This window comes from Equus caballus, chromosome 2 (assembly GCF_041296265.1).
Source record: "Equus caballus isolate H_3958 breed thoroughbred chromosome 2, TB-T2T, whole genome shotgun sequence".
Classification (NCBI taxonomy): Eukaryota; Metazoa; Chordata; class Mammalia; order Perissodactyla; family Equidae; genus Equus; species Equus caballus.
In genome coordinates, this window is record NC_091685.1 from 60,324,067 (window position 1) to 60,351,625 (window position 27,559).

General features: G+C 43.9%; 1 protein-coding gene across 3 annotated transcripts in view; it reads left to right on the forward strand.

The window, feature by feature from the left end:
- The window catches only part of DOCK5 (dedicator of cytokinesis 5), a 202,894-nt gene that overhangs the window by 164,292 nt on the left and 11,043 nt on the right, over window positions 1-27,559 (forward strand). For all 3 annotated transcript variants that reach the window (XM_023636176.2, XM_070256397.1, XM_023636177.2), the window contains exons 39-48: window positions 3,156-3,245; window positions 7,287-7,391; window positions 12,694-12,835; window positions 15,146-15,227; window positions 16,196-16,280; window positions 16,729-16,815; window positions 18,684-18,860; window positions 22,620-22,703; window positions 23,906-24,043; window positions 25,577-25,743. In XM_023636176.2, coding sequence (XP_023491944.1) covers window positions 3,156-3,245; window positions 7,287-7,391; window positions 12,694-12,835; window positions 15,146-15,227; window positions 16,196-16,280; window positions 16,729-16,815; window positions 18,684-18,860; window positions 22,620-22,703; window positions 23,906-24,043; window positions 25,577-25,743 — 1,157 coding nt within the window. The remainder of the gene's footprint in view (window positions 1-3,155; window positions 3,246-7,286; window positions 7,392-12,693; window positions 12,836-15,145; window positions 15,228-16,195; window positions 16,281-16,728; window positions 16,816-18,683; window positions 18,861-22,619; window positions 22,704-23,905; window positions 24,044-25,576; window positions 25,744-27,559) is intronic.

Below are 27,559 nucleotides of genomic sequence, written 5' to 3' on the forward strand. Positions count from 1 at the left end.
AGTGTTGGGTTGTTTGATTTTGTATTAGGGGAAAGAGGAAAATGATGGGAATACTGCAGTATGGTTCTGATGCTAACCAGCCAAAGTGACCACAGACCCCACAGGCTAAGCGCACTGTCCCCAGCAAGACAGCCCTCACTTCAGATGCCATGCTTGTGGGGTTTCCAGGTCACCCACACTTCTGACCACTTGACTATAAATTTGGGGGGGAAGGAAACGTGGTGAAAGGAACTTGGTACTAAGGAAGCTTGGTAAAATGCTATACTTCTGATTACAGTTTTATTAGAAAGGACACAAATCGGGACCAGCCAAAGGAAGAAACTCTTAGGGCAAGCTCTAAGAGGGTCTCCCATACAGAGCCTCTGTGTCCTCTCCCTGTGGATTTAGGGCACATCACCCTCCTGGTGAATTGGTGTGTTTCCCAACCAGGAAGCTCACCCGAGCCTCCATGTGCAGGGTTTTTACTGGGGTTTCATCACAGTGGCTTGATTGATCGAATCATCAACCTCGTGAGTGAGCTCAATCTGCAGCCTCCCTCTCCTCCCTGGAGGTCTGGCTGATATTATGTAGCTCCAGGCCCCATCACTGTAATCATGTGAGTGCTGGTTCTGGTGAGGCTAGCCCCCATTCTGAGACTATGTAGGGCCACCACGAGTTACCTCATTAGCATAAACTTAGGTGTGGTCTCAGGGGCCACTATGAACAACAGAGACACTTCAGTCACTGGGGAAATTCCAAGGGTTTAGACAGCTTCCTCCCAGAACCAAGGACAAGACCAGACACATTGTTTGTTATACAACAATGACTCATGACTTACTCTTTATTATTCCCATGTGTACCTTTGAATTCTGGTATTTTTAATGGGAGAGAAAATGAATAGGTAAATTAAGGTAAGAAATGCAATAAAGATCTGTTATCTTGAGGATGCTTACACCAACGGAGACTACAGTGAGCAGCCCAGGGCCCCACTCTCCATAACCATAATTTTACCTTTTAGATATTGCTGAGGGCCAGGAGCTGGTCCGTGATTTTTCATGCATTCTCTAGAGATTGTTGGCTAACACTTGGTGCACATCTGATACCCAGGGCATCACCTGCCTGACACCGTAGGCCAAGGATAAGAAGCAACTTAAATGCCTATGGGGATGGGAAGGTAAAATAAACATATGACCTGGGCCAGAAAGTTGTGGAGTCTGTGGTCAACTGGAGAAAAGCATGTCCAGGAAAGGCTTTTAAATTTAAAATGGAAAAAAAAAAATTATAGAAGGAGTAGGTGGAGAAAGAAATGAATTATGTGTGTGCTCTCCAAACAAACAGACCCAGATTTGGCTGGTTTCAGAGGCCTGTGTAGTTCTCATGGACTGCCACTTCCTGCCACCATACCTGTTCTATCAGTGGAACCTGTTGGTTTAAATAAATAAAGAAGCCAGATAATCATCATGATAAAATAGCTACCATCTATTTTGTGCTAGTTATTGTTTTGGGTGATTTCCAGACTTTTTCCCTAATTTAATTCTTGCCACACCCTATTTGGTAGATAGTATCTCCATTTTACAGATGAAGAGCCTAGAGAGCAAGTATATTTGCTCAAACTTTTTGGTCTCTGCACCCCTATACCCTCTTAGAAATCACTGAGGACCCCAAAGAGCTTTTGTTCATGTGGATTATTTCTTATGTTACTTATACCCTTAGACATTCAAACAGAAAATTAAAAAATATTTACCTTTGTTCTTTTAACAACAGTAATAAACCTATGACCTGCTAACATAAATCATATCTATTTATGAAAAATTTACTGTATTTTCCCCAGAATGAGTGATATGAGTGGTGTTAGTTTATGTTTTTGCAAATCTCTTACGGTGGCTCTCCAGGAGACTGTGGGACTCTCATATCTGCTTGTGTATTCAGTCAATTGTGATATCACATGGACTGCACCCTCTGGGAAACTCCACTGTAACGCTGAGAGAATGAGCATTTAAAAGATTAAATAATATTAGTATTATTGAGAAGGTAGTTTTGACCTCATGGACTGCCTGAAAGGGTCTTGGGGTCTCCCAGAGACCAGGGACAACACTTTGAGAAGGGCCATGCGAGACTGTCTCCCTGTCTCTTACGTAACTTAGCATTTGGTGAAGTGAGGAGAGGTCTTGATCCCACTGATGCTGTTGACTGGTTTCTTGCACCAGGCCCAGCTGATCTGGAATGGTTTCCAGATCGCACATTTCAGAGCCTTTTCAGTGATCCAGGCTCTGAAATTTCAGAGGGGGCAAATTTGGCAAATGAGGATTTTAAAAGATTTAATTTTAAAATGTTTTACAACTGTGTGTGAACTGCCCATACCTTCTTTCAGCAGCCAGAAACAATGGAACATAGCATCTGGTTAATAAGAACGAAGTAGGAAATTCCCAGATACTGCATTTTTAACAGTGTACCCCTAAGAGACATTTTATGAAATACCAAAATGAACAGAGGGCTCAATCTGGGATGCTAGCCTCAGACACCAAGTGTGTGCGTTAGGCTGTAACTTACATGGTCACAAATGCTCTAAGGCATTCCTAAAACTCTCTTTGACTAAGTAGATAGTTTAGTTAGCAATAGGAAATCAGTGCCCTAAATTGGAAAAACAGTTTCCTAAATTCCACACAACAGTACAGTGGGCCTTTCTTCCATTTCCCCCTTCCCAAACAGCCTAACTTGAAACACACACATACACATACACGCAGAGACACACACACTCACACAAACATCCCAGAACCAGAGCTGGAGTCCCACACCAGCTTCCTTTCTCCTCTGACAAGACTTTCGCACTCTCAGGACCTAACCTTCAGAAATGGTTCTCCTCCAGTTCACTGGTCTGTGTGCCTTGCCCTTTAATCTGTGTTGCTTTGTTCTGGGACATGTGGTGTTCTTCATTTTTCTGCAAACAGAATTACAGAAGATGCCCTCTGGCATCTTTACTATATAAAGATGTAGTAGCTTTATGATATCGGAAAAAAGGTTTAGTTGATCCAAGAGATGAGGCATGTTGAGAATATCTGCAGAAAGTCAAGCCCCCTGACTCCCTGCCCATTGCCAGTGACTCTCAAATGGCTTTTGCAGCTGGATCAATGACTGCTTTCTTCTCCACTCGTAACCCTACCTTTCTTTTTCTGAAGATGTGGGAGAAGGCAATCAAACTGAGCAAAGAGTTGGCTGAGAATTACGAGAGCAAAGTGTTTGACTACGAGGGCCTTGGCGATCTCCTGGTGAGTCTGGGTCGGGATATGTCAAGCCTCCAACAGGGTGCTAAAATTAGAGTTCATGAAAATGGTGTTGTAAGTTTAAGTCAGTCAAGATAAACAACGTTCTTTACGATAGAAAAGTAAACCCTGCTTAAGATAAAAATGAAAACAGATGAGATCCAAAGCTCTTGTCATTATTTCTCCAGATTATCCTTGAGAGAGGGCTCAGGATCCCTGGCTACAGGCCTCTCTTCCTTTTCTGTGCCTTTTCTTTCTCTGTGGACCTTCCATATCCCTGTCCCATCTCCTCTTTACCCTCTCAGTTGCTCTGCCTTCTTTGAACACCATCCGTATTTCAGATATTGTCTGACATCTTCTGTTTATCGAAATTCATCGTTCTGTGGTCCACATCCTCAGGGTCCTGCTGAATGATTGAACTGCTAATCTTTGAGCCTTGTTTTATTTTTTCAAGGGTGCCATTGTGCACATTTTGGTAAGTTGTAAAATGTTCCTGCCAGATACTGAATCTCAAATTTTGCCTTCCTCCTTTTCCCGAATGTCGCTAGAGTGCTTTTCTTTTACAGTCCTCTAAACGTGCGTGTTACACCTGGCTGTTGGCACAAGTCAACTGTTTAAAAACAATAAGGCAAACCCAAAATGCCCTAAGGTAGGCAACACAATATTACATTTGCTAATTCTTAGTAACAGAGTCACAAAAGGTCATGTCACCCATTGACATGTAATAATAATTAATTTGGGGAGTTGGTTGTCAAGATCACTTTGTAAAGAATTTTCCAATGTAATTCACCAGGTCCTGTCATCACACACAAAAAATCACTTATTAATTTCATAAACTAAAGAGAAGGATAAAAATCTTATGATTATTTCACTAGATGCAGAAAAAGCATTTGACAAAATTCTACATCCATTTATGATAAAAAACTCTCAAAAAGTGGGAATAAAGGGAATGTACTTCAACACAATAAAAGCCATATATGATAAGCCCACAGCTAATGTCATACTCAGTGGTGAAAAGCTGAAAGCTTTTTATTTAAGATCAGGAACAAGACAAGGAAGTCCACTCTTGCCACTTTTATTCAATATGGTACTGGAAGTCCTGGCCAGAGCAATCAGACAAGAAAAAGAAAGAAAAGCCGTCCAAATTGGAAAGGAAGAAGTAAAATTGTCACTATTTGCAGATGACTTGATATTAAATATGGAAAACCCTAAAGACTCTATCAAAAAGCTGTTAGAACTAATAAACAAATTCAGTAAAGTTGTGGATACAAAAGTACAAAAATCTGTCGCATTTCTTTCTTTTTTTTTTAAGATTTTGTTTTTCCTTTTTCTCCCCAAAGCCCCCTAGTACGTAGTTGTATATATATATATTTTTTAGTTGTGGGTCCTTCTAGTTGTGGCGTGTGGGATGCCACCTCAGCATGGCTTGCTGAGCAGTGCCATGTCTGTGCCCAGGATCCGAACCGGCGAAACCCTGGGCCGCCAAAGTGGAGCGCGCAAACTTAATTAACCACTCTGCCACAGGGCTGGCCGCATGTCACATTTGTTTCTATGCTATAACAAATATCAAAAAGAGAAATTTGGAAAATCCCATTTATGGTTGCACCAAAAAGCATAAAATACCTAAGAATAAATTTAACCAAGGAGGTGAAAGACCTGTACACTGAAACTATAAACATTAATGAAAGAAACTGAAGAAGACACACACAAAAAGCAAAGATATTCTGTGCTCATGGATTGGAAGAACTAATTTTTGTTAAAATGTTCATGCTGTGCAAAGCAATATACAGATTCAGTGCAAATTAAAACAGTATAATATTGGCATGAAAACAGACATGTAGATCAATGGAACAGAGTAGACAGCACAGAAATAAACCCACACATATATGGTCAATTAATTTACAACAGAGGAGCCAGGAATATATAATGGGGAAAGGACAGTTTCTTCAATAAATGGTTTTAGAAATATTGGACAGCCACATGCAAAAGAATGAAACTAAACCACTATCTTACACCATACTAAAAACTTAACTCAAAATGGATTAAAAACTTGAATGTAAAACCTGAAACCATGGAACTCCTAGAAGAAAACATAGGTTGAAGCTTCTTGACATTGGTCTTGGTGATCATGTTTTTGGATTTGACACCAAAAGCAAAATCAACAAAAGCAAAAATAAACAAGTGGGACATCAAACTAAAAAGCTTCTGCACAGCAAAGGAAACCCTCAAAAAGTGAAAAGGCAACCTACTGAATGGGAGAAAATAATTGCAAACCATATATCTGATAAGGGGCTAATATTCCAAAATATTAACTCATACAACTCAATAACAAAAACAGAAATTCAATTAAAAAATGGACAGACGGGCCAGCCCTGTGGCCTAGTGGTCAACTTTGTGTGCTCCACTTTGGCGGCCCAGGGTTTCACTGGTTCAGATCCTGGACACTGCTTGTCAGGCCACGTTGAGGCGGTGTCCCACATGCCACAACTAGAAGGACCCACAACTAAAATATACAACTATGTATTGGGGGGATTTGGGGAGAAAAAGCAGAAAAAAAAATTGGCAACAATTGTTAGCTCAGGTGCCAATCTTTAAAAACGAAAAAAAAAGGGCGGAAGATCCAAATAGACATTTTTCCAAAGAAGACATACAGATGGCCAACAGGTACAGGAAAAGATGCTCAACATCACTAATCATCAGGGAAATGCAGATCAAAATCACGAGATATCACCTCACACCTGTTAGAATGGCTATCATCAAAAAGATAAGAAATAGCAAGTATTGGTGAGGATGTGGAGAAAAGGGAACCCTTGTGCACTGTTGGTGGGAATGTGAATTGGTGCAGTCACTATGGAAAAAGCTTCCTCAAAAATAAAAAATAGAACTGTCATGTGATCTAGCAGTTCTCTTTCTGGGTATTTATTCAAAGAAAACTAAAACACTAATTTGAAAAGATACAGGCCTCCCTGTGTTCATTGCAGCATTATTTACAGTAGTCAAGATATAGAAACAATCTAAGTGTCCATCAGTGGGTGAGTGGATAAAGAAATTGAGCTCTGTGTGTATATATACAATGGAATATTATTCAGCCATAAAAAAGAATGAAATCCTGCCATTTGCGACAACATGGATGGACCTCGAGGCATTATGCTAAATGAAATAAGTCAGACAGAGAAAGACAAATACTGTATGATCTCTATTATATGTGGAATCTAAAAACCAAAAAAAAAAAAAAAAACCAAGCTCATAGATACAGAGAACAGATTGGTAATTGCAAGAGGCAGGGGTTGGGGGGTGGTGAGAGAAGAGAAATGGGTGAACTTTTTGTTTTTTAGTTTAAATAAATCTAATTTAAAAAATTAAAAGAAAGAAAACATCACGATGGAAACTTTCACCTGGAGTAGTAATATAGTCCTGCTAACCATTGTGGGAGGGGCCGAGGGACAGCCCTCAAAGCCCCCAGGTGTGGCTTCCTATTTTGCTTTCTTTAAGGCTGACTCTGAGCCCTGGCTGGGAAGCCTGTTCCTGTAGGAAGAATTAAAGATGAGGTGGTACCAGATACTGGAAAGCAGAGCATCGCCACCACCTTCTGGGCACTCATAGGTGAACCAAGGACTCCAGTCCAAACTGCCTGCAGGAACCAGAAAGTTCTTTAACTTCTTTTCTCATATGTCTCTGTTTAAGTGGAACCACCTTCCGTGAATCTCGGGGAGTGCTTCTTAACCTTTTAGGGGTCCTGAACCCCTTTCAGGAATCTGGTAAAAGCTCAACACTGCATCCCTCCATAGAAGAACGCACACACGCACATCTGTCTGCATGTGACTTCAGGGATTTCCAGGCCCTCCAAGGCCCATTCATGGACCCCAGGTCCAAAGTCTCTGATCCAAGAAAAGGATAACTCTTTGGCCCACAAGATATTTTCCAAAGACCTTTCATTTCTCTGTGTTACATGGGAAACAACAAAGCAAATAGTCTGATCTTTTTTTTCTTTTTTCCCCAACGGTGCCCTTGTAACCTCCCTATGGAATGTCTTGTTTTGTTTTCCAGAAAAAAAGAGCCTCGTTTTATGAGAACATCGTTAAGGCGATGCGGCCTCAGCCAGAATACTTTGCTGTTGGCTACTATGGACAGGGCTTTCCTTCCTTCCTGCGGGTAAGAACCTGAGGCCGTCCCCCGAGCCGGCAAGGCTGCAGTCTGAGGGAGGGAAGTCTTCCTCTCTTTTCCAGATGGGCCTGGAGTTAGCAGCTGGAGACCGTGCTCTCTCGCCGTGGGAGGTCTGGGAGGGAAACCACTTCCTGAGCACCGGCCTCCTCACCCCACAGCCCTGACCACCTCTGGTATTCTGGCAGCTCTTTTGTAAAATGGCTTTTCCCAGGTGGGATGGAAAAGGGAAAAACAGAACCCTCCCTTCCGCTAGTCTGCTGCCGCAGGTCAGGCTGGGAAAGCGTGGATCGATGCGTTTAGTTGTTTATTTTATTTGCAGCCAGAGGTAGTTTGAAAGCAAATATCCTCAAAACAAGACTGCAAGAGTTTCACGAAAATAAAAACAGTTTTGTTGTAATAGTGAGAAGAACGATGTTTTTCTTCCTTCTCAAAATTTTCTATAATGTGATATTGATTTTACAGTCTAGAAAATAAAAAACTCCTATTTCCTCCGGCAAAAAAAGAAGCCTCTTTTAGCACTGAGCTATGTTTAAACATACGTTATCCACTTTCCTTCCTCTAATTAAAAAAAGAAAAAATGAGAAAGAAATCATTTTACTCTCTTTATAGCGCCTAACAAGGAGGTGGTTCTTGCATTCGTTCATTCAGTAACTCTAATGAGTGCCTGCTGTCTACGAGGCACTCGCTAGGCATTAGAGATACAGTGCTGATCATAACCAGCCGTAGTCCCTGCCCTTATGGATTTTACATCCTAATGGGTGAGTTGTTAACTAAATAATCACACAAAAGAATGTAAAATTGAAACTGTGACCAAGAAAGGTGTTCTGTGTTGTAAGAGTTGGTTAACCAGGGAGTATTTACCCAAGTGAAATAAAAACCCATGTTCACACAAAAATTGTATATGATTGTGTATAGCACCTTTATTCACCATCACCAAAGACTGGATCCAACCCAGATGTCCCTCCACTGGTAAAGGGACAAACCAGCTGTGGTACAGCCATGCAGTGGAACATTGCTCAGTAATGAAAAGGGATGAACTCCTGATACACACGACCATGGGGCTGAATCTCGGATGCACTGTGCTAAGTGAAAGAATTTGAGCTTAAAAGCCACAGACGGGGCAAGCCCCGTGGCCGAGTGGTTAAGTTTGTGTGCTCCCCTTCCTGCGGCCCAGGGTTTTGCTGGTTCGAATCCTGGGTGCGGACATGGCACCACTCGTCAGGCCATGTTGAGGCAGCGTCCCATGTGCCACAACTAGAAGGACCTACAACTAAAAATACACAACTATGTGCTGGGGGGATTTGGGGAGAGAAAAGCAGAAAAAAAAATGGCAACAGTTGTTAGCTCAGGTGCCAATCTTTAAAAAAAAAAAAGCCACAGATGCTATCATTTTGCTAATAGGACATTCTGGCCCAGCCAACACTTGCTACAGGGACGGACGACAGAGCAGTGCTAGCTGGCAGTTGGGGGGTGGGTGGGGCCATGGGCTACAGAGAGGAATGGGGAAATTTTGAGTGGTGATGAAACTGTTCTATATCTTGACTGTGGTAGTTGTTACATTTGTCAAAACTCACAGAATTTTATACTAAAAAGGGTAAATTTTACTATATATAAATTACACCTGACTTTTTTAAGAGTCAGGAAAGATGTCCCAAGGAATTTCTGCTTCATCTGTAATTTGAAAGGTGAGCTGTGAGTTAACGAGGTGAAGGGGATTGGAAACAGCATTCCAGGCAGAGGGAACAGCAAGCAAGATGCAGCATGGCAGTGCGGAGGAGTGAAAGAGGACCAGTGCAGTGGAAACAGAGTAGGAGGAGCGGGAAAGATGCAGCACCAAGTGTGGGAAGGGTGTGCAGCGCCTCGGGGTTACAGAGGGTGTTTTGTCTGCATCCTGAGAGCAGTCAGGAGCCATGGCAGGTTTTTTGTGCTGGCCAGGTTACCTGGCTTTGGTATGGAGAACGGATGGAAGCTGTGTGTAGATAAGCCGCCAGAGATTATTGCTGATGTTCAGGCAAGAGATGACAGGTTGGACTAGGGAGGTGGCTTTAGAGAGAAGTGGAAAGGTAAGAGTGGTGGAGATAAAGTAACGGTAATTTGATGGTTGATGGGATATGTGGGTGAGGAAGAGGCAAGTGTCAAGAATGATTCCTAGATTTCTGGCCCCCATGATTGGAGAGGCGGTGGAGCCGTGCACTAAGACAGCAGTACTGGAAGAGGACAGAGTCATGGAGGAGAGAATCAAACCATTCATTGAATAAATATTTGTTGAATTCTTACTGTGTGGCTTGCTGTAATATAGGCATGGGCACAGAGTCCAAAACAAACCAAAATCCTTAAAATTATGGAGCTTACATTCTAGCCTGGAAAGACCAAAGAATAAATAAATTGGTAAAATATTCAGTATGTCAAATGGCCTAGAACAATGCTTCATAAATGTAGGTACGCAGTAAGTATCAGGGAGAAAATGAGTCAGGGATGGTGAACAGAGGCAGGCGATGGGGGTGGCGTTGCCATTTTAAATAGAGTGAATATGAAAGACTTCAGGAGGAAAGTGACATTTGAGCAAAAACCTGAAAGAAGTGAGGGAACAAACCAGGTCCTATCAAGAGGATGAGTGAGCGTCCTAGACAGTGAGAATAGCGGGTTCAAGAGCCACGAGACTGGACACACATGAACAAGAGGGCAGGTAGGAGAATGGGGTCTGATAGCTGTGGTTACCAGATCACAGAGGCCTTTTGAGATCTTTCTAAGTTGTGTGTAAAAGTTTGGTTTTAGATATACTCGATGTGAAGTAAATTTGGAACATCTAAGTGATGTGAGTCAACAATTTGACATATGGATCTGGAACTCGAAGGAAGGTTCCAGGCTGGAGATAAAAGTGGGTGAGTTATTTGCATGTAGTTAAAACTGTGGTAGTGGATGAGATGGCCTCGGGAGAGAGAGCGTAGGGTAACTAGTGTAGAGGGTTTGGGATGGAGCCTTGCAGTAGCTTCTGGTCTTAGCTTTCTATCACTCTGGGTACTCAAGTCAAGACAAGAAAAGGATGCCTACCATACTGGGCGTGTGTGACTGTTGTGTCACACGAAATAAAGGATGCGAACTAGGAGACAGGGCGGTTCAGTGAAAACAAGAACCGTAGACTTTTGAGTTGAAAGAATTGGGGTCTAAATTGTCTGCTGACTGACTGTGATTTTGGCCAAATCACATAAACACTGAGTCTTGATTTTTTGACCTATAAGTTAGAGAAATAATGCTCCCATCACAGGCTGCTTTGAGAATTAAATAAATAGCATGTAAGAGTGCTTTTTAAACTGTCAAGTAGTTTGTAGATGTTGTGTTTGTCAAAGTGTACTGAAAAATATAAAATCTTTATGAATGACATAACCTAAATGCCTTTCTGTGTTATGGACTATTTCCCCAAACTCAGGATATATAAAATTATATTGTCCTCTTTCCCCCACTCCAGCCAGGTCTCCTCTTCTCTGTTTCTATCAATGGCACTGCTGTTCTGTCTGCTCCCAGGCCTGTAATCTCAGCATCATCATGGACTTTCCCGTCCCCTTTGCCCTTCACCAAACGCCAAAGAGTCAAACACCAGATCTGGTGGCTGCTGCTTCTCCCGCTCAGTCCTCCTCACATTCCTGCAGTTGAACACAGACTCCTCTGTCGGATTAGCTTGTCTGTTCTGCCTCATTCCTCAGGTTTCTCCCTCCTTCCAGAACCTCTGTGAATTCCCTGGGCCTCTGGAACTTCTGTCTGCCTTGCAAGGCCTTTCATGTTCTGGCTCATCCACCAACCCAAGCTTATTCTTCTGTCTCCACTCTGTACTTTCTGCCCTTGGGCCTTATCCTTCTTTTCACTTACCATGCCTGGTTGTCCTCTCCCCCTCTCTCTTCCTGACCTTGGCCTGTCCATCCTTCTAGGCCCAGCTAAGTCCCATGTCTTTGCTGAAGCCCTCTCTTTCAGGTTGAGCTAGTTTGAGCTCACCTGCTTGTCTGATTCCTTTCACAGTGCTTGCCGCATCATACAGGTAGTGTTTTATTGTACTCTGATCCCCTGCCCACCACAGTTTTGCCTGAATGATGGAATTTTGTAATGCATGAATCAGTCACATAAATCTTCCCCAGCTCGGAAAAATTTTATCATCTAGTTCAAAGGATCTGGCAGTCTTTACTGCCTTCGTTGTTTAGCCTGGAAGGTGCGTTGCCTTCGTGGTTCTTAGACTATCTAAAGTTACCAGTTTTACTTACTCGTTCACTTGTTTGTTCTTTATTTCTCTCCACTAGGAGGTAAGTTTGTGGGAACAGGCTACCATTACGTCCCTCGTGTCTGGCATATGCACGTTTGCTCAATACATATTTGTCATATGAATGGACAAGTGATTTTTAAAAACATTTCACGGGATAACATGGACCCAAGTTTTAATTAAAATGGGTCATGTGCGGGCTGCCAGCGCAGCGTGCTCATCTGAGTGACGGCCGGAGGAGCAGAAACTTTCCAAACACGGCTAGGTTTTGGAAACTTGCACGGACAACAGCAGCTATGAAACAAATTCCTCCCATGCATGGGGCCTAGGAAATTTCTAAAAAAAATCCAATTTTATTAAAGAGAAAAAAACTGCAATTTGGAGTGGAGAAAATAATATGTAGTGCAGTAATTTTCTATGGGAATTTGATGGTGCCATTCAGTGTGATTTTGGGGATTGGCCGGGGATCGCTGTAAATTATTGCTGCTCTCTGTGACCTGTCCCATTGCTATATCACTGTGTTGGAAGACATGTTATCTTGGTTCTCTTCACACGGTCATGTTCTCTAAGGCAGTGCCATCAAAGTGTGGTCCACAAACTGTCACTGGTCACCATGAGATAAGGAGCTTGCACCTGAATGTGAATTAATGCACATCCTTCCTTCATTTGAGACTGTTTTGCCATGAAAAATATCAGTTGAACTAAACAGGCTTCCTGGTAGTGTCAAGGATCTACATTAGGGCACAGGTTCCTTATTTCCTTGTGGATCAGTCTAGACCATTTGTGGACTGGCTGTCGTCCTTGGGCCACACTATGAGAAGCGCTGCCCCAAGTATTTTTTATGTCTGTGACTTAACTCCCCAAATCAGCCACGAGCTCTTATCGGAGAGGATGGTTGCTGTGGGGCTGTGGGAGGTATTCCGTGGGAATTTGGGTGCACTGCAGGAGGGCGGGGGAGGATGGTGATTTCCTCAGGACCAGGATCTCCAGTTGCCCCTTCACTCCTCATATGTAATTCTTCCCCTTGCCGTCTCTGACCTGCAGAACAAAATCTTCATCTACCGGGGGAAGGAGTATGAGAGGCGAGAAGACTTCAGCCTGAGGTTGCTGACCCAGTTCCCCAATGCCGAGAAGATGACCAGTACCACGCCCCCGGGAGAGGAAATCAGGTCCTCCCCTAAGCAGTGTATCCTTGCCCTGGAGACATGGCCCTGCCTGAGGGGTTCTGCCTGCTGCAGCCCCCGCCGCACCAGAGAAGCCAAGGCTTCAGCCCCATCTTTGCACGCAGAGATGTCCTATCCTCAGACACTCATTGAACCGTTCTGACTCAGTTTCCCATTCTGTGTAAAAGCTGTGGGCCCCCAATGTCCTTAGCTTGTGATTATCAAGTAATGAAAGGAGAGAGATGATAAGCAAATCTTGAGTATGAAAGGTTATATTTTATAGCCATATGGGGAGCGGGAGGAGAACAGAGACTTCCTGTTCTGGATTCTGGATCAAGATGCATAGTTATTTTTTTGTAATGTATAATGACTAATTGAAAAATCAATTACATGCTTTCTTGAAAAAAAAAGAACTAAGGGCTTTATAACAAAATTATTTTTATACAACTTTCTTGTGCTAAAATAAAGACCTTACAAAATTGCACAGTATCCTAAGAGAAGCAGATGGGACAAATGAAGCCGGTGTGGCCTGGTAGATAAGAAAATGGGCTCTGGAGGCCAGCCGGGTGGCGCAGTGGTCAAGTTCACATGTTCCGCTTCGGTGGCCCAGGGTTCACCGGTTTGGATCCTGGGCGTGGACCTACGCACCGCTTGTCAGGCCATGCTGTTGCAGGTGTCTCACATATAAAAAAGTAGAGGAAGATGGGCATGGATGTTAGCTCAGGGCCAGTCTTCCTCAGCAAAAAGAGGAGGATTGGCAGCAGATGTTAGCACAAAGCTAATCTTCCTCAAAAAATAAATAAAAGAAAGAAAATGGGCTCTGGAACTAGACTGCCTGGGTTCAGGTCCCAGCTCTATCACTGTGTTACTTTGGGCAAATTACTTAACTTCTCTGTGCCTCAGTTTTCTCATCTCTAAAATGAGGAGGATGATCATTCTTCCTCCTGGAGTGCTTCTAAAGATTGAGTGAATAAATGTATGTAAGATACTAGGAACAGTACCTGGCACATAATAAAAATTCAGTATATATTAGCTATCATTATAGATTGGTGAATAGCTCTGGAAAGACAGATAATAACAACAATAGAGCAATGGACATACGCACTTTGAAGGGAAGAGTAGTAGTGACCTGTTAACACCTAGTGGAGGCTTGCAGAAGAAAGGTCTTCAGGATAAACGCCTGTTTGGATTATGGAGTTTGAGAAAACAGCTGAGGCGCCTTGTTGATGTGGGACTCAAAAGAGGTCTTCAAGAACTGGACTCAGAAACAGGAGTCCTGGTGCTCAGTCCTCAGTAATTTCTGCATAGCTACTTAACCTCACCCAAGTGGCTGAATTTCTTCAGGCCTTGGTTTTCTCATCTGTAAGGTGTGAGGGTAGGTCTTTTTTCCCTAAATACCTAATAGTACGAATGTGAGGATCACAATTAAAAGATAGCTTCTGCAGAAATGTTTTGTAGACTATAGCAGTGTAAGGCACAACCCAGGGTTCTCAGATGCTATTATCCATGAGAATCACTCCAGAGAGGTTCTACTTCAGCAGCTGCACGTCCTGAGTATGTACCTGGCGTCCGTCTCCAGTGCTGTGCTGGGGGCCTGCAGGCTCCACTGTGAGAAATACGCGTGTCACTGTTATGTCTGGACCCGGGTGCCTTCAAGTCTGGTTTAAGTTCTGTAGACTTTGAAACAGAGTGTCTGCACTGGTGAGGACAAAAACAAGCTGATCGCTTCTAAGATCAGCTCATTAAGTCGGAGAGGAAGGCCTCACCCCTGCGCTGGGTTTGAAGCCCGACTTCACCATTTACGAGTTGTGTGTTCTGGGCTCTCTGAGGTCCTCAGATTCTTCATCTGTAAAACGAGATTGATAACATCCACCTGGTAGTTGTTGCGTTTATTGGAGATAACATGTTCAAAACACCTAGTACAGTGCCCGGCGATGGCCTTCAATAAACAAACTGTGTCCAAAGATACTAGAAATTCCTAGCGCCTGGGCCCTGGAGTCTGGCTGTTTCAGAGGGATGCTTGTCCAAAAGAAATGGTTTAAGACAGTTTCTAGTCACCTGTTTCCTGATATTTCACTGATAATCTGTTTTCCTATGACAAGGTTGTTTGCCAGGTAGGTAACTGACCAAAGAATGTCCTAGGATTGTCACTTAATAAGGCATTTCAGTAATGCATGAGGGAACCCCATTTGCAGTGCAGTCCTGGCATTTGGTCAAAAGGAATGATCGGTGCAGGTGCCACTGTCACCTGTAAGGCAGGAGGGATGGGTGGTTCTTTCCACGGGGACAGCGTGGTGGCCCAGCCCCTTTTCCTTTCTTAACGAGCTCCTCAGACATGCAGTGTTTCACTGTAAAGCCAGTGATGAGCCTGCCGCCCAGCTACAAGGATAAACCAGTTCCAGAGCAAATCTTAAAGTAAGTGGGTTTCTGTTTGTTTTCTAAAACATATGTCTCTCTCACACTCTTTATCTGCAGTTACATCAAAGCCAAAGCCTTAAATTCATTGCCATTTGGAAGACCTTCTGTTGTCTTGGTCCATTTGGGCTGCTGTAACAGAATCCCATAGACAGGGGCTAATAAGCACAGACATTTCTTCCTCACAGTTCTGGAGGCTGGAAGTCCAACCTCAAGGCTCCAGCAGATTTGGTGTCTGGTGAGCGCCTTCCTCCTGGTTGATAGCTAACCATCTTCTCGCTGTGTCCCCACATGGTGAGGGGGTGAGGGCTCTCTCTGGGGCCTCTTTTATATGGGCACTAATCCCATCCATGAGGCCTCCACCGTTATGACCTAATCACCTTCTGAAGGATCTGCCTCCTGATAGCACCACATTGGGTATTAGGATTGCAACATGTGAATTTGGGGGGACATAAGCACTCCAACTGTAGCAACTGTCCCTTCCATTTTTAGTAAGTCAAAGGGATTTGGAGATTGTGTTTTTTTAAGTAGAGAGAAGGAGATCAGGAATTTCACTCTTAGGTTCTGGAGCCCCTAGCTCTTTCCAGTCAGAAAGCTTCACTCGTCACTAGTAGCTGAGCTCACCTCGCCGGGGGAGTTCCCCAGTGACTGACGGCCCAGTCCCTTCTCCTGAGAAGCCAAAGTGCTGGTAGGACTGATAGAACTGTTATAAAACTATGCAGACCGATCACAAACGTGGACATAAACACATACACCTTTTTAAATTGTGAGCTGTGAAGTAGACTCATAAATGATAAAATTAAGATGTGCGATAAAATCAACCTGCTCCCCGCCCCCACCTTCCTTATGGAGACACCCTAGTGGGTAACGACAGCCTGTGTGAGACGTGGTCCGGGTCTGTGGAGGTCAGCCCGGGGAGTCCTTGTTCAGGAGAGAAGCGAGAGCATTGTGGCTCTGTCTTTCCCCAGCTACTACAGAGCCAACGAAGTGCAGCAGTTCCGATATTCCCGGCCATTCCGGAAAGGAGAAAAGGATCCACACAATGAATTTGCCGTGAGTCCACCCATGTTCCCTCTAAAAAGGCAAAACTGACATCCAAGGCAGAGACCTTGCACCCAACCAGCTTATACAGTAGAAAAGATGGCAGCCTTGGGGATGGAGGTTTCCTGTGCTTGCTACGTGGACAGCAGGCTATCATCTAAGTGGAAAACTCTAGATGAAGAGGCCAAAAACTGGGCGTTACTCCTGGGCCTGCTGCCAGTATGACCTTGAGCCAATGACACCTTTCTGGGCCTCAGATTTTCCCTCTAGACGGTGAGAGGGCCCAAGTAGATGAACCCTTCTGGCTTTAGACATCCAGAATCCTTAAATTTGTTGAGAAAATATGGCTCATTCTCTAAGGAGCCATTTGAGAATGAAATCTCATTGAACCGAACCCAAGAGTTTTGCTGTTTTGCTTTGAGAACTGATCGACATTTCCTATTTTCCTTCCTTCCACCAGACCATGTGGATTGAAAGGACCACATATACCACTGCATATACGTTTCCTGGGATTCTCAAGTGGTTTGAAGTCAAACAGATCTCAACAGTGAGTCATTTGAAATTGAAACTCAAAAATCTTTGTCTGCAAATATAATAAGAGCCTTTGTTAAAATGGCCCTCCCGTTCTCGCTGGCTTGGCCAGCCTCCTCTGGCCAACTTCATTTTCCGAAAGAGAAATAAAAGACATGCTTGAATAATAGAACTCCTTTGTAAAACTGATGTTACGACACCAAGCCTAAAGGTTACTCACAGTGAAGGCCTCTTTTGTGACCAAATGAGTGTTGTCTCCCCAGTGGTCCTGCCAGCGCCCAAAACCATTTTGGGAATGCCTCCTTTGAGTTTCCTGTCAATCGCGTTCCTCCCTCCCAGAACACTTCCTCTTCATTTATTCTCAACTAATCACATCACCAGTCATTCTAGACTCTTCCATTTGCATCACTCCCCAAAGCTGCCCGATTTACCTTTTTAATATTTATTAAATCTGTTGTCTCGATGTCCAGCCTTCCTGCCGCTGTACCCTGTTTCTAGTCCCTCATTCATCTCCTTTGATGCCGTTGAAAAGGCCTCCTGATTGGCCTTCGCAGGTGCATTTCCATGACTGCCTCAGAGGGTGAATTCCACAGTGAAAACCTGACCATATCATTCTCATGCTTAAAACCCTTCCGTGGCTCCCCAGTGCCTAGAGTGTGAAGCCCACGCTCGTTGGCACACGCACACAGGGTCTTTGTGACTCAGCTCTTCCACCTCGTCTCCTTTGGAATCGACGGGAACTAAACTCACCCCGTGCTGTTTCAGCCCTCCATGACATTGGGTCATTTTCTCTGCCTGAAATGCCATCTCGCCACTTCCCAACCTAACTAACTCCCGTGACTATTCAGTTTAGCACCAGCTTCTCCAGGAAGCCATCTTTGAAACTCAGGCTGGCTTAGACGTCCTTTCTCTGTGCCCCATTGCCACCTGGCCTTATTTTAACAAGTTACCTACCATGTTTACAGGTCTTGAAACCCCACTCTTCTGAGCCATGAGTTATATCTTAATCACTTTTGTAACTATGGTGCATAGCGCAGTACTTGACATAAAATAAGCGTTCAAGAAATACGTCTTGAGCAAATCTGAACTGAAGTTTGATGTGTTCCATACTACTAGTGATAAATTATTGTTCTTCAACTATGAATATGATTTTTAGAGACTTTTGGAATCAAGTCTAGAGTAGGAGATCATGCTGGCTGATAAGGGGTAAAATGAAGAAGGAGATGATTTTTCTTGAAACCTGGTTTTGAAAACATTTCTACAGGAGGAGCTCTCTGTGAATCCATATTGCATCTTATTTCATTTTCATCCGCAATTCAGCCTGAATATTCTACCACATCCTATTATTTCTGACTTCGGTTAACCACAGAACCCACACTAAGGTGACTTATGTGTTGTCTGATTTGGAATGGCTTCCAAAATCTCTGACCATTTCTCACCGAAAAAGCACAAACCTCTTGCCAGTGAACATTTCTGGTAGTGCAGAAGTGTCTGGGATCAGATATCCTGTTCCTCTGTTGTCACTGATCTTCTCAAAAATCTCTGAGGGAGCTTCGCCTAAGAAACAATCATTATTACAGCTCCAGTTTTTTCCTTCTCAAAATTTCTGTAGCTGCTTTGCCCCAAGAAATAATCATTACTATAGCTCCAGGTTTTGGTCATGGTTTTACTTTCTAAGGAGATTTAAATAGCTTGTTTTGCAACTTAGCAACCCCGTTTTGATGAAGTGTGGTATCCTAGTAAACGTACGCTTGACAAGCAAACCTTGCCTCTTCCATAACCTGTGGGTACTTTATACCTTTGCAGGGGATACTTAGGCTTTTTTTGGTCTTTGCTGTGGAGCTCACAAAGTGCCCTTCCTCTCCCGTGCTCTCTGTCACTCAGGAGGAAATCAGCCCTCTGGAGAATGCCATCGAAACCATGGAACTCACCAATGAGAGGATCAGCAACTGTGTTCAGCAGCATGCCTGGGACCGCTCCCTCTCTGTGCATCCTCTCTCCATGCTGCTCAGCGGCATCGTGGACCCGGCTGTCATGGGCGGATACTCCAACTACGAAAAGGTGGGCTGGCCCCCTGGCACCCACAGGATTCTCAGGTCCATTGTGTCTCCATGTCTCCCTCTGTGGGGTGGTGCAGCTGGTGAATTCATTTCTTAGAACTTCTCTGAGAGATTTTCACTCTCTTCTCTTTATAAAACGGCAATTGAAATTAGTGAAAAGCTTTTGCCTGACCTCACACCTCCTGGAGACCCTCAGCAACCCAGCCAGGGTTAGGAGACTGCCTGGTGGAGTCACTGAGAGACCAGCCCGCTGTACTGTATCTGGTTGATCACCTCCTCTTTCCTGTCGCACTCCCTGTCTCCCCCAGGAGGTAGGAAGCGTAAGGTGGGCCCCAGAACCGAGGACACTGGAAGTGAAGCGGTATCTGTGGGAAAGGCAGAGCCACACTGTATTTAGAATTAGCCCCGACTTGGTGTGCCGTAGGTTATCTGGACGATGCTGGCCCTGGCTCTACAGTTAACTTAGTTCAACTAAGTGCAGTGTCTGTTATTCGGGAAAAACGGCAAAGGAGTGCTCACCACGTGGGAATCCATTACAGGGTTTGCATGTAGCGCCATTTGAAATGGAGGTAATGCAGGGCCAGGTGGTGCAGCGGTTAAGTGCGCATGTTCCCCCGGGGTTGCTGGTTCTGATCCCGGGTGTGGACATGGCACCACTTGGCAAAAAGCCATTCTGTGGTAGGCATCCCACGTATTAAGTACAGGAAGATGGGCGTGGATGTTAGCTCAGGGCCAGTCTTCCTCAGCAAAAAGAGGAAGATTGGCAGTAGTTAGCTCAGGGCTAATCTTCCTCAAAAAAAAAAAAAATGGAGGTAATGCACTCAGTAAGTAAAATTAGGTGAACTGTATTGAATAGAGGCAGGATTTTTAATTGTTAGGTATGTTTTCAGTGACTAAATAATTTTGTAGTCCTCTCCTGAATACAAATAAACATTGGCCAGTACACCATTGTGGAGTAGCGTGGAGAGTGAGTGGAAAGAAAAGGAGATGGATGGGCAAGGGGACATTGAGCGGGCTGATTCTCTTGTTTCCATTTGCACTCAGTGTCCTGGGAAGAGCAGGGGCATTAGAATCAGTCATTCCTATGACCCATTCTGGCTTCCCATTGGACACTGGGTGCTCTTGGGTGAGATGCTTAACCTCTCTGAGCCCCAGCCTTTGTATCTGAAAAAAGTGAGGAAATACATAACTCACAGGAGCGACTTGAGGCTTAAGGGAGACATGCTGTCCATGAGGAACACCGTCAACGCTGGCCGTGTCGTGAGGCTGGGTCTGTGTCGGTGTTCTCCCTGCATCCTCCTGTCTGCCTGGAACAGAGTGTGTGATTCGAGCGTTCTTCCTGCGTGGTGCCGCCAGTGCTCTGACTGCTGCGGAGTAGTCTTCTTTCTCTCTCTCCAGCCTTTCAGCCTCCTTTATTTAGTCTTTGTACTCAGCAGCTGGGAAAGACTCAACACCAGAGAGAAATCCTAGTTTGCCCACATTAGATTTCACTAATAATTTCCAGTGTTACAATGGGATTCAATACAAAACTAGCATCCAAAATACAATACTTTTTTATACTATAATGATTACAGTATGGATTTTTTCCTATAAGACATCTGCTGCTAATTTTGATGTAGTTTTCCAAGTATTAATTTTTTCAGAATGCCCCTAAACTCAGGTTCATATATGCCAATATCTGTGAATATTATAGAATTTCATATGGAGTTTTTTCCAGTGTGACTGTCTTGTAATTAAAAATGAAAAAAAATGGAAAGGAAGGATATATAAACAAATTTCAGGACCTTTAGCTTAAAATACTAATTTATACTTTTAATTAATATGTATGACTTTGTACATTTCTAAACGTAAGGAAGAGGTAGCTCCTTGCGGTCGGTTGGGGAACCTGTCCTTACCTGCCTGATGCAGGTGGCCTGTTTCAAGGCAGCCCTGTAATCATCGCCTGAGAGAGAAGAACCCGGGAGCTGTTTGTTGTCATTCGTCAGCCCGTGCTGTTGTGAGGCAGGACTCAGCTAGAAAAATGAATTTCAGGGCGCTCTGCTCTGATGTCCTTGACTCAACTGACATTGGGGAAATTTCAGTGCATTTTGTCATATATCAAAATTTTTTTGAACTTTCAAGAATTTAAACTGCTTGTATTTGAAAGGTAAAAGCGGGTAAAGATTTAAGCAAATACTGCCTTTCCGTTTATATTGACAGTCACTCTAAATGTGGATCTCACTGGGCTGAGCTGCTTTGCACATATGCCGTCTGGCTTCCTTTTTGTGATACTCGGGCAACATATATTTCTATTCTCTGTTGTATGAGTTTGCTGGGGCTGCCATAACAAAGTACCGCAAACAGCGTGGCTTGAAACAACAGAAATTTTTTGTCTCCCGGTTCTGGAGTCCAGAGCTCCAAAATTGAGGTGTCAGCAGGGTTTATTCCCCATGAGGGCTGTGAGGGAGGATCTGGCCCCTGCCCGTCTCCCTGCTTCTGGTGGTTGCCTGGTCTTTGGCGTTCCTCAGCTTGTAGACCACTCTCTCCTCCTTGTGTCTCTTCATAGTGTGTTCTCTCTGGGTACGTACGTCCGTCTGCACGTTTCCCCTTTTATGACCACACCAGTTAGGTTGGATTAGGGGTCCGTCCTACTCCAGTGTGACCGCATCTTATCTTAACCAACTACGTCTGCAAAACCCTGTTTCCAACTAGGGTCACGTTCTGAGGTGCCGGGGCTTGAGACTTCAACATATGAATTTGGGGGAGGGGACACAATTCCACCCGTAACATCTTCCCACGAGATGGGAAGGTGACTCCAAATGGGCCAATCACTTTTATAACTGTATCCTGTAGCCTCTGGAACTCTTGGGTTTCCTATAACGGGACGGCTTTCACAGTAGTGGAGCGGAAGAGTGAGGGGGAACTTGGAAGGCTAGTGTTTGAAGGCGCTTTCAGGGGTAAAGGTGAAGGTACAGGGAGAAAATATATACTCCCCTCTGGACTCCACTGGAAATGGTCACTACGGACTTCTGTTTCACTTTCCTAATGCATTCTGTCTTTAAAATGTCTCCTATGTAACACCTATATTTACAGTTTAAGTTTGGGTTTTATTTGCTTATTATAGGGCCTTAGCCATGGGTACCATGAATGTTTATTGATAAAGTTATGGGTGATATGGCCTTCACATATAATAATAATAAACACAGCCTACACTTAATATTTCAAAACATTTTCACATCTGTATTTCATATTGTCCTCAAAATAGCCTTTTGGATAGGTGGTTAGTAAGAAAGTGCAGAGATTAATTTTCGCTTAATACAGGAAAAAAATGTGATACAGCCAATATCACATGGGAGAGCAGAAACACCACCAGCGACACCTCTTGCCTATTAAATTTTTGTTCTTTGTTTTGTAATATTTATGCACTTAATCTTATGAGTAACCTTTAGATGTTGTCACTTGGCCTTTTCTTAGTTCTTTGGGAAAGTTATTTTAATGAAGGACACTCTGCTCTGCTGATGATTGTTAGTTCATTAGTGTGTATATGGTGATTGCTGAGAACGTGCTCTTGCCAGGAATTGCATGATTCCAGAAAGGCCACAAAATAGCACATACCTTTTCGAATTGTCCACTACAGTATTAAGGGCTTAGTGGGTCCTGGTTTATCAGATAGAAGAGAAGACATTTTTCACCTTTCCAGGCTTCCCTCCCCTTCCTTTTAGGGTCAAATACGCAGATAGGAGTGTGTTCTAATTAATACTTGCATGTGCTCTGCTTTCAGGCCTTTTTTACAGAAAAGTACTTGCAGGAGCATCCTGAGGACCAGGAGAAGATTGAGCTGCTAAAGCGACTAATAGCGTTACAGGTATGCTTCCGGGGAGGTGTGGCACGACAGCTTTCCGCTCCACTCCATGGGCGGCCACAGTGTGTGACACCGGGGTTTTCTCTAGGGCTTAAATCTACAAGTCCCACTTTTAGAGTTACTTTTTTGTTTTTTTCCAAAGATTGGCACCTGAGCTAACAACTGTTACCAAGCGTTTTTTTTTTCTTCTCCTTCTTCTTCTCCTCCTCCTCCTCCTCCTCGCTCTCCTCCCCAAAGCCCCCCCAGTACATAGTTGTATATTCTAGTTGTGAGTGCCTCTGCTTGTGCTATGTGGGACGCCACCTCAACATGGCCTGATGAGAGGTGCCATGTCTGTGTCCAGGATCTGAACCGGCAAAACCCTGGGCCACCGAAGCAGAGCACGCAAACTTAACCACTCGGCCACAGGGCTGGCCCCACTTCTCTTTTTTTTTAACCCTTGAAATCACAATCTGTCTGTTTGTTTGTTCGGCAGAAGGACCTCAGAAAAGCATGGTGTTAGACTGCACAGTGTTGAGAGGAGCCTTCTTAGAGGGGAGATTAAATTGGTTTGCTGGCCTGTGTTCCAGCTGAGAGATGTTGGCTTCTGTTTTTCCCTGTGTCACTGCTTCAGTGAACAGCGGGGAAAATGCGGCCATTCAGTTCAGTCTAAAGCTTAACCCTCTCCATTGCTCATCCACAGAAATGCCTCCTGGCTCAGGTGCTTTGCCTTATCTGTCAACCCTTCCCTATGTTAGAGCCAACTGGCCTCCTTGGTGTGCATATTTCTCTGCACCTTTGACTCCAGGGCTTCCAGTTCCAAAAGCCTACACTGAGACACTGCTTTCTCTCTCTTTTTTTTTTTGAGGAAGATCAGCCCTGAGCTAACATCTGCCACCAATCCTCCTCTTTTAGCTGAGGAAGACTGGCCCTGAGCTAACATACATGCCCATCTTCCTCTGCTTTATATGCCTGCCACTGCATGGCTTGATGAGTGGTGCCATGTCCGCACCCGGGATCCAAACCCGGGAACCCCAGGCCACCAAAGCCGAATGTGTGAACTTAACTGCTGCACCACAGGGCTGGCCCCCCACTGTCTCATTTGATAGGTGCTGCATCTGCCAGTTTACCTGTCCGCCCTGACCCTTTATCCCTCCCCAACCCCCAAATCTGCATTATCCCTCTGCCTAAACCATGTTTCATTCCTTTCATGCCCTTTTCTGCAGATGCCCCTGCTGACAGAGGGGATCCGCATCCATGGGGAGAAGTTGACAGAGCAGCTAAAGCCGCTGCATGACCGCTTGTCTTCTTGCTTCCGGGACCTCAAGGAGAAAGTGGAAAAGCTCTATGGGGTCATAACACTGGTAGGCTTTGTCTAAATGGCCTATATACGTTTTCTAGTCTCTTTTATCTTTAATGATAGTGATCAATTTTTCAGATGCCAAGTGAGCCAAAATAGCATAGGTATGGCGTGAAAATACCAGGGGCAGGTCAGAGAAGGCATGGCCTGCTGTTGGTGACCTTCAGCCCTCCTTGTGCCACATAGGGGTCCTCAAACTTGAAGGACCATCAGGACCCCCTGGAAGGCTCATGAAAACACAGAGTGCTGGGCCACGTGCCCGGGCTTTCTGATTCAGCAGGTCTGGGGTGGGCCTGAGAATGTGCATTTCTAATGCTCCCAGGTGGTGCTGACGCTGCTGACCTGGGACCACACTCTGAGAACCGCTCTGCTAGAAGTTGAGGTCTTGCTAATCCTAGACACCGGTTGTTCCTATCCTGTCTAGCCCAATTCTTAAGTTTTTCCTCATCTTTATTTTTTATTTTGATGAAAAGTTATACTTTTACACCTTTGAAAGGGAGAAAGAATTGTGAAGTACATTTTACAATGCATGTAGCTGGTTTCATGATTTTTTTGGACAGTTCTAACACGTTTCTCCTAGCTACGATTTTCTTTTTTCCCCCGGGGACGTTGGCTGACTTGGTGCCCGCGCTAACCTTTACTCTCCAGCAGGTGATCGTGTGCTTCCTTCCAGCTTCCTTTATCTGCACTTTTTAACATGCGCTCACCCTCCTCTCTTTAACCGTCTTATTCTTGAACCCCTGGTTTTCAAATTCTCCTTGCTTGCGTCAGACCCCTGAATTTCTTTTCATGTGCTCCTCTACGCTGTTCCCACAGCCCGTCTCCACTACATTTGGCTCCGGAGTATCTTTTTGACCATCTCTTTCAGTTGTCCAAGTGTTCAGCCATGCCTTCCTAAGAAGGTACCTCCTAGCCTACTGCCAGTTAACACTTTTCTTCTAGAAGCATTTGTCTTTTGCACACAAGTTCCTAGATGGCAAAGACTGTGACTTTAACCTAATAAATTGTGTTGTTATTAATAAATTGTGTTGTTACCAGGCCAATATTAGTATATAAATTTGCTGTGGTGGCCTATGGAGGCAATCACTCCTAGTGGGGACATAGAAAGTAGATCAATGTTCCTTTACTTCCTAAGCTTCACCAGGTTAAGCTTCAGGTCTGTACTTTCAGTCTAAAACTTTTCTCTTAGGCCAATATTCTTGTTTTTAAATGTCTGAAAGAAGCTAAGCAGGGGAAGCAGGCGGGGTTTTGTTGTTTTGTGGTGGGGCAGGCACGCCTTGCATTTTCATCCGTGTCTGACAGCAGATGATGATGAATTTTTCTGTAGTCTTCGCAAGGTAGGTTTAAGTTGTGTCTGTAACTAAGAATATAAGTATTTGCAATATTTAACAACTGAGGCAGCACAGGCACCAACCGATCAGAGTGGGGTGCCAGCCAGGACGAGTGGGCACTTGCCACAAACGAGCAGGGGGGCTGCACCAGTTCGTGTGGGCTGAGTTCCAGGCCAACTAACCATGCGGGGTCATGTGTTCTCCAGCCGCCCAACTTGACCGAGAGGAAGCAAAGCCGCACGGGGTCTATCGTGCTGCCCTACATCATGTCGTCTACACTGCGGAGATTGTCCGTCACCTCGGTGGCTTCCTCTGTGGTTTCCACCTCTTCTAACTCGTCTGATAATGCTCCTTCCAGACCAGGATCTGATGGGTAAGGGTTCCATCTTTGATTGCCAGGAGGGTGGGGTAGCGTTTGCCTTTGGGCAGGTGAGGCTTGGCCAGTGTGGCTGCCTCACCTCCTAAGGGAAGTAATTCAGAGTCTGGCTTATTAGCCTTGGGGTCATTCTCATTGTCTTCCTCGTGAGGAATCTCATTATTTACATAATGATAGCGACTGTTAGGAAAAATGAAAAAACAATAAATCACCCGTAATCCTATCACGTACTGGTTTATTTCTTCATGTTAGCTTATAGTCATTGCTTTTTATCATGTTTTCACAAAAATAATTTCTAAATTTATATTTATTTTTTGAATAGTTCATATAATCACATAATATGAAATTCCAAAGGCACAAAAAGATATGTCACGAGAAACCTCCCCGCAGTCCCTGATCCCTGACTCTCCAGTACCACTCTCGAGGGGCGAGTGATGTGAGCATTCGGATTCTCAGCGCCTTTCCACAGCGCTGTGGACGTACACAGTCAACACCTAAATAGATATTCTTCCCCACACTTTCTTTTTATATGAATGGCAGCATATAATACTCTCTTTACCTTGCTTCTTTTGCTTACTATCTCTTGAAAATCATTCCATTTCAGAACATAAAGAGCCTCCTCCTTTCTCTGAGCTGCAGACGTCTCCTGGTGTGTCTGCACCATGTTGCATCCCACCACTGCCGAGTGCTGGACATGTAGTTGATCTCTGTCTATCACTGTCACGGCAGTGTGGCCTTGAATAACCTTAAAAATAAGTTATTTTGTAAATATACAAGTATGTCAAGTTGACAAAAAGTCCGTAAGTGAAATTGCTCTGTCAAACATGTATAGTTGCAATTTTCAAAATTATTCCTCAACTGACTTCCATAGAGATTATCCCAAGTTACAGCTGCCCCAGCAGCGTGGAACGGTGCCTGGTCATCACCCGCACCTTGCCACCAAAGTGTGGATTATCAGTCTTTTTAATTCTTGCCGATCTCATAGGTGGAAAATATTTTCTTGGTATACATGGTTTTTTGTTTTGTTTTTATTTCTTTTGTGTGAAGTTGAGCATCTTTTCCTTTGTTTAGTAGCTGTTTTTATTTTCTGTGAACTGCGGTCAGTTATTTCGTGTACATTTTTCTGTTGGATGTTGGCTTTTGTCTGTGATAGGAGTTGAAATATTTCCCCTGACTGCTCCTTTGTCTTTCAACTTTGCCTCTAATTTTTCAGTTAGTTGTGCTGATTTTTTTGTGCAGTCAAATAAATTAATATTTGATTATATGACTTCTGGATATTATATCGTTATTAAAGGCCCTCCCCACTCTAAGACTACAAAAACTAATTTTAGCGTTTCACTATTCGCAGTTGAATTTGAGATCCTTTGGGATTTATTCTAGGATAAAGTGCAGGTATGAAGCCAACAGTTTTTTCCCCACATGACTCCCCAGTTCTGCCTATGACAGTTAGTGAGCAAAACATCTTTTCTGTACTGATTTGAAATGTCAACCTTATAAGGAAATCAAATGTTTTTTGGTCTATTTATGGACTTTTTCCCCATTTCTTTGACCTACATTTGTTTTCATGCACTAGGCCTGTGCAGTTTTAATTACTTTAGGCTTAAACGGTTTTTCATTTCTAGCAAGCCTTTTCAGAATTTATTTGGCTAGTTTATTCATTGCTCACTTTTGGATTAACTTGTCTAGAGTCCTATTGCTGTTTTTACTGGAATCACGTTAAATTTATGGACTAACTTTAGGAGGATTGATGGATTTTGATGTTGAGTGTTCCTTGCTAAAAACGTGGAATGCTTTTCCATATGTTCAAATTTGA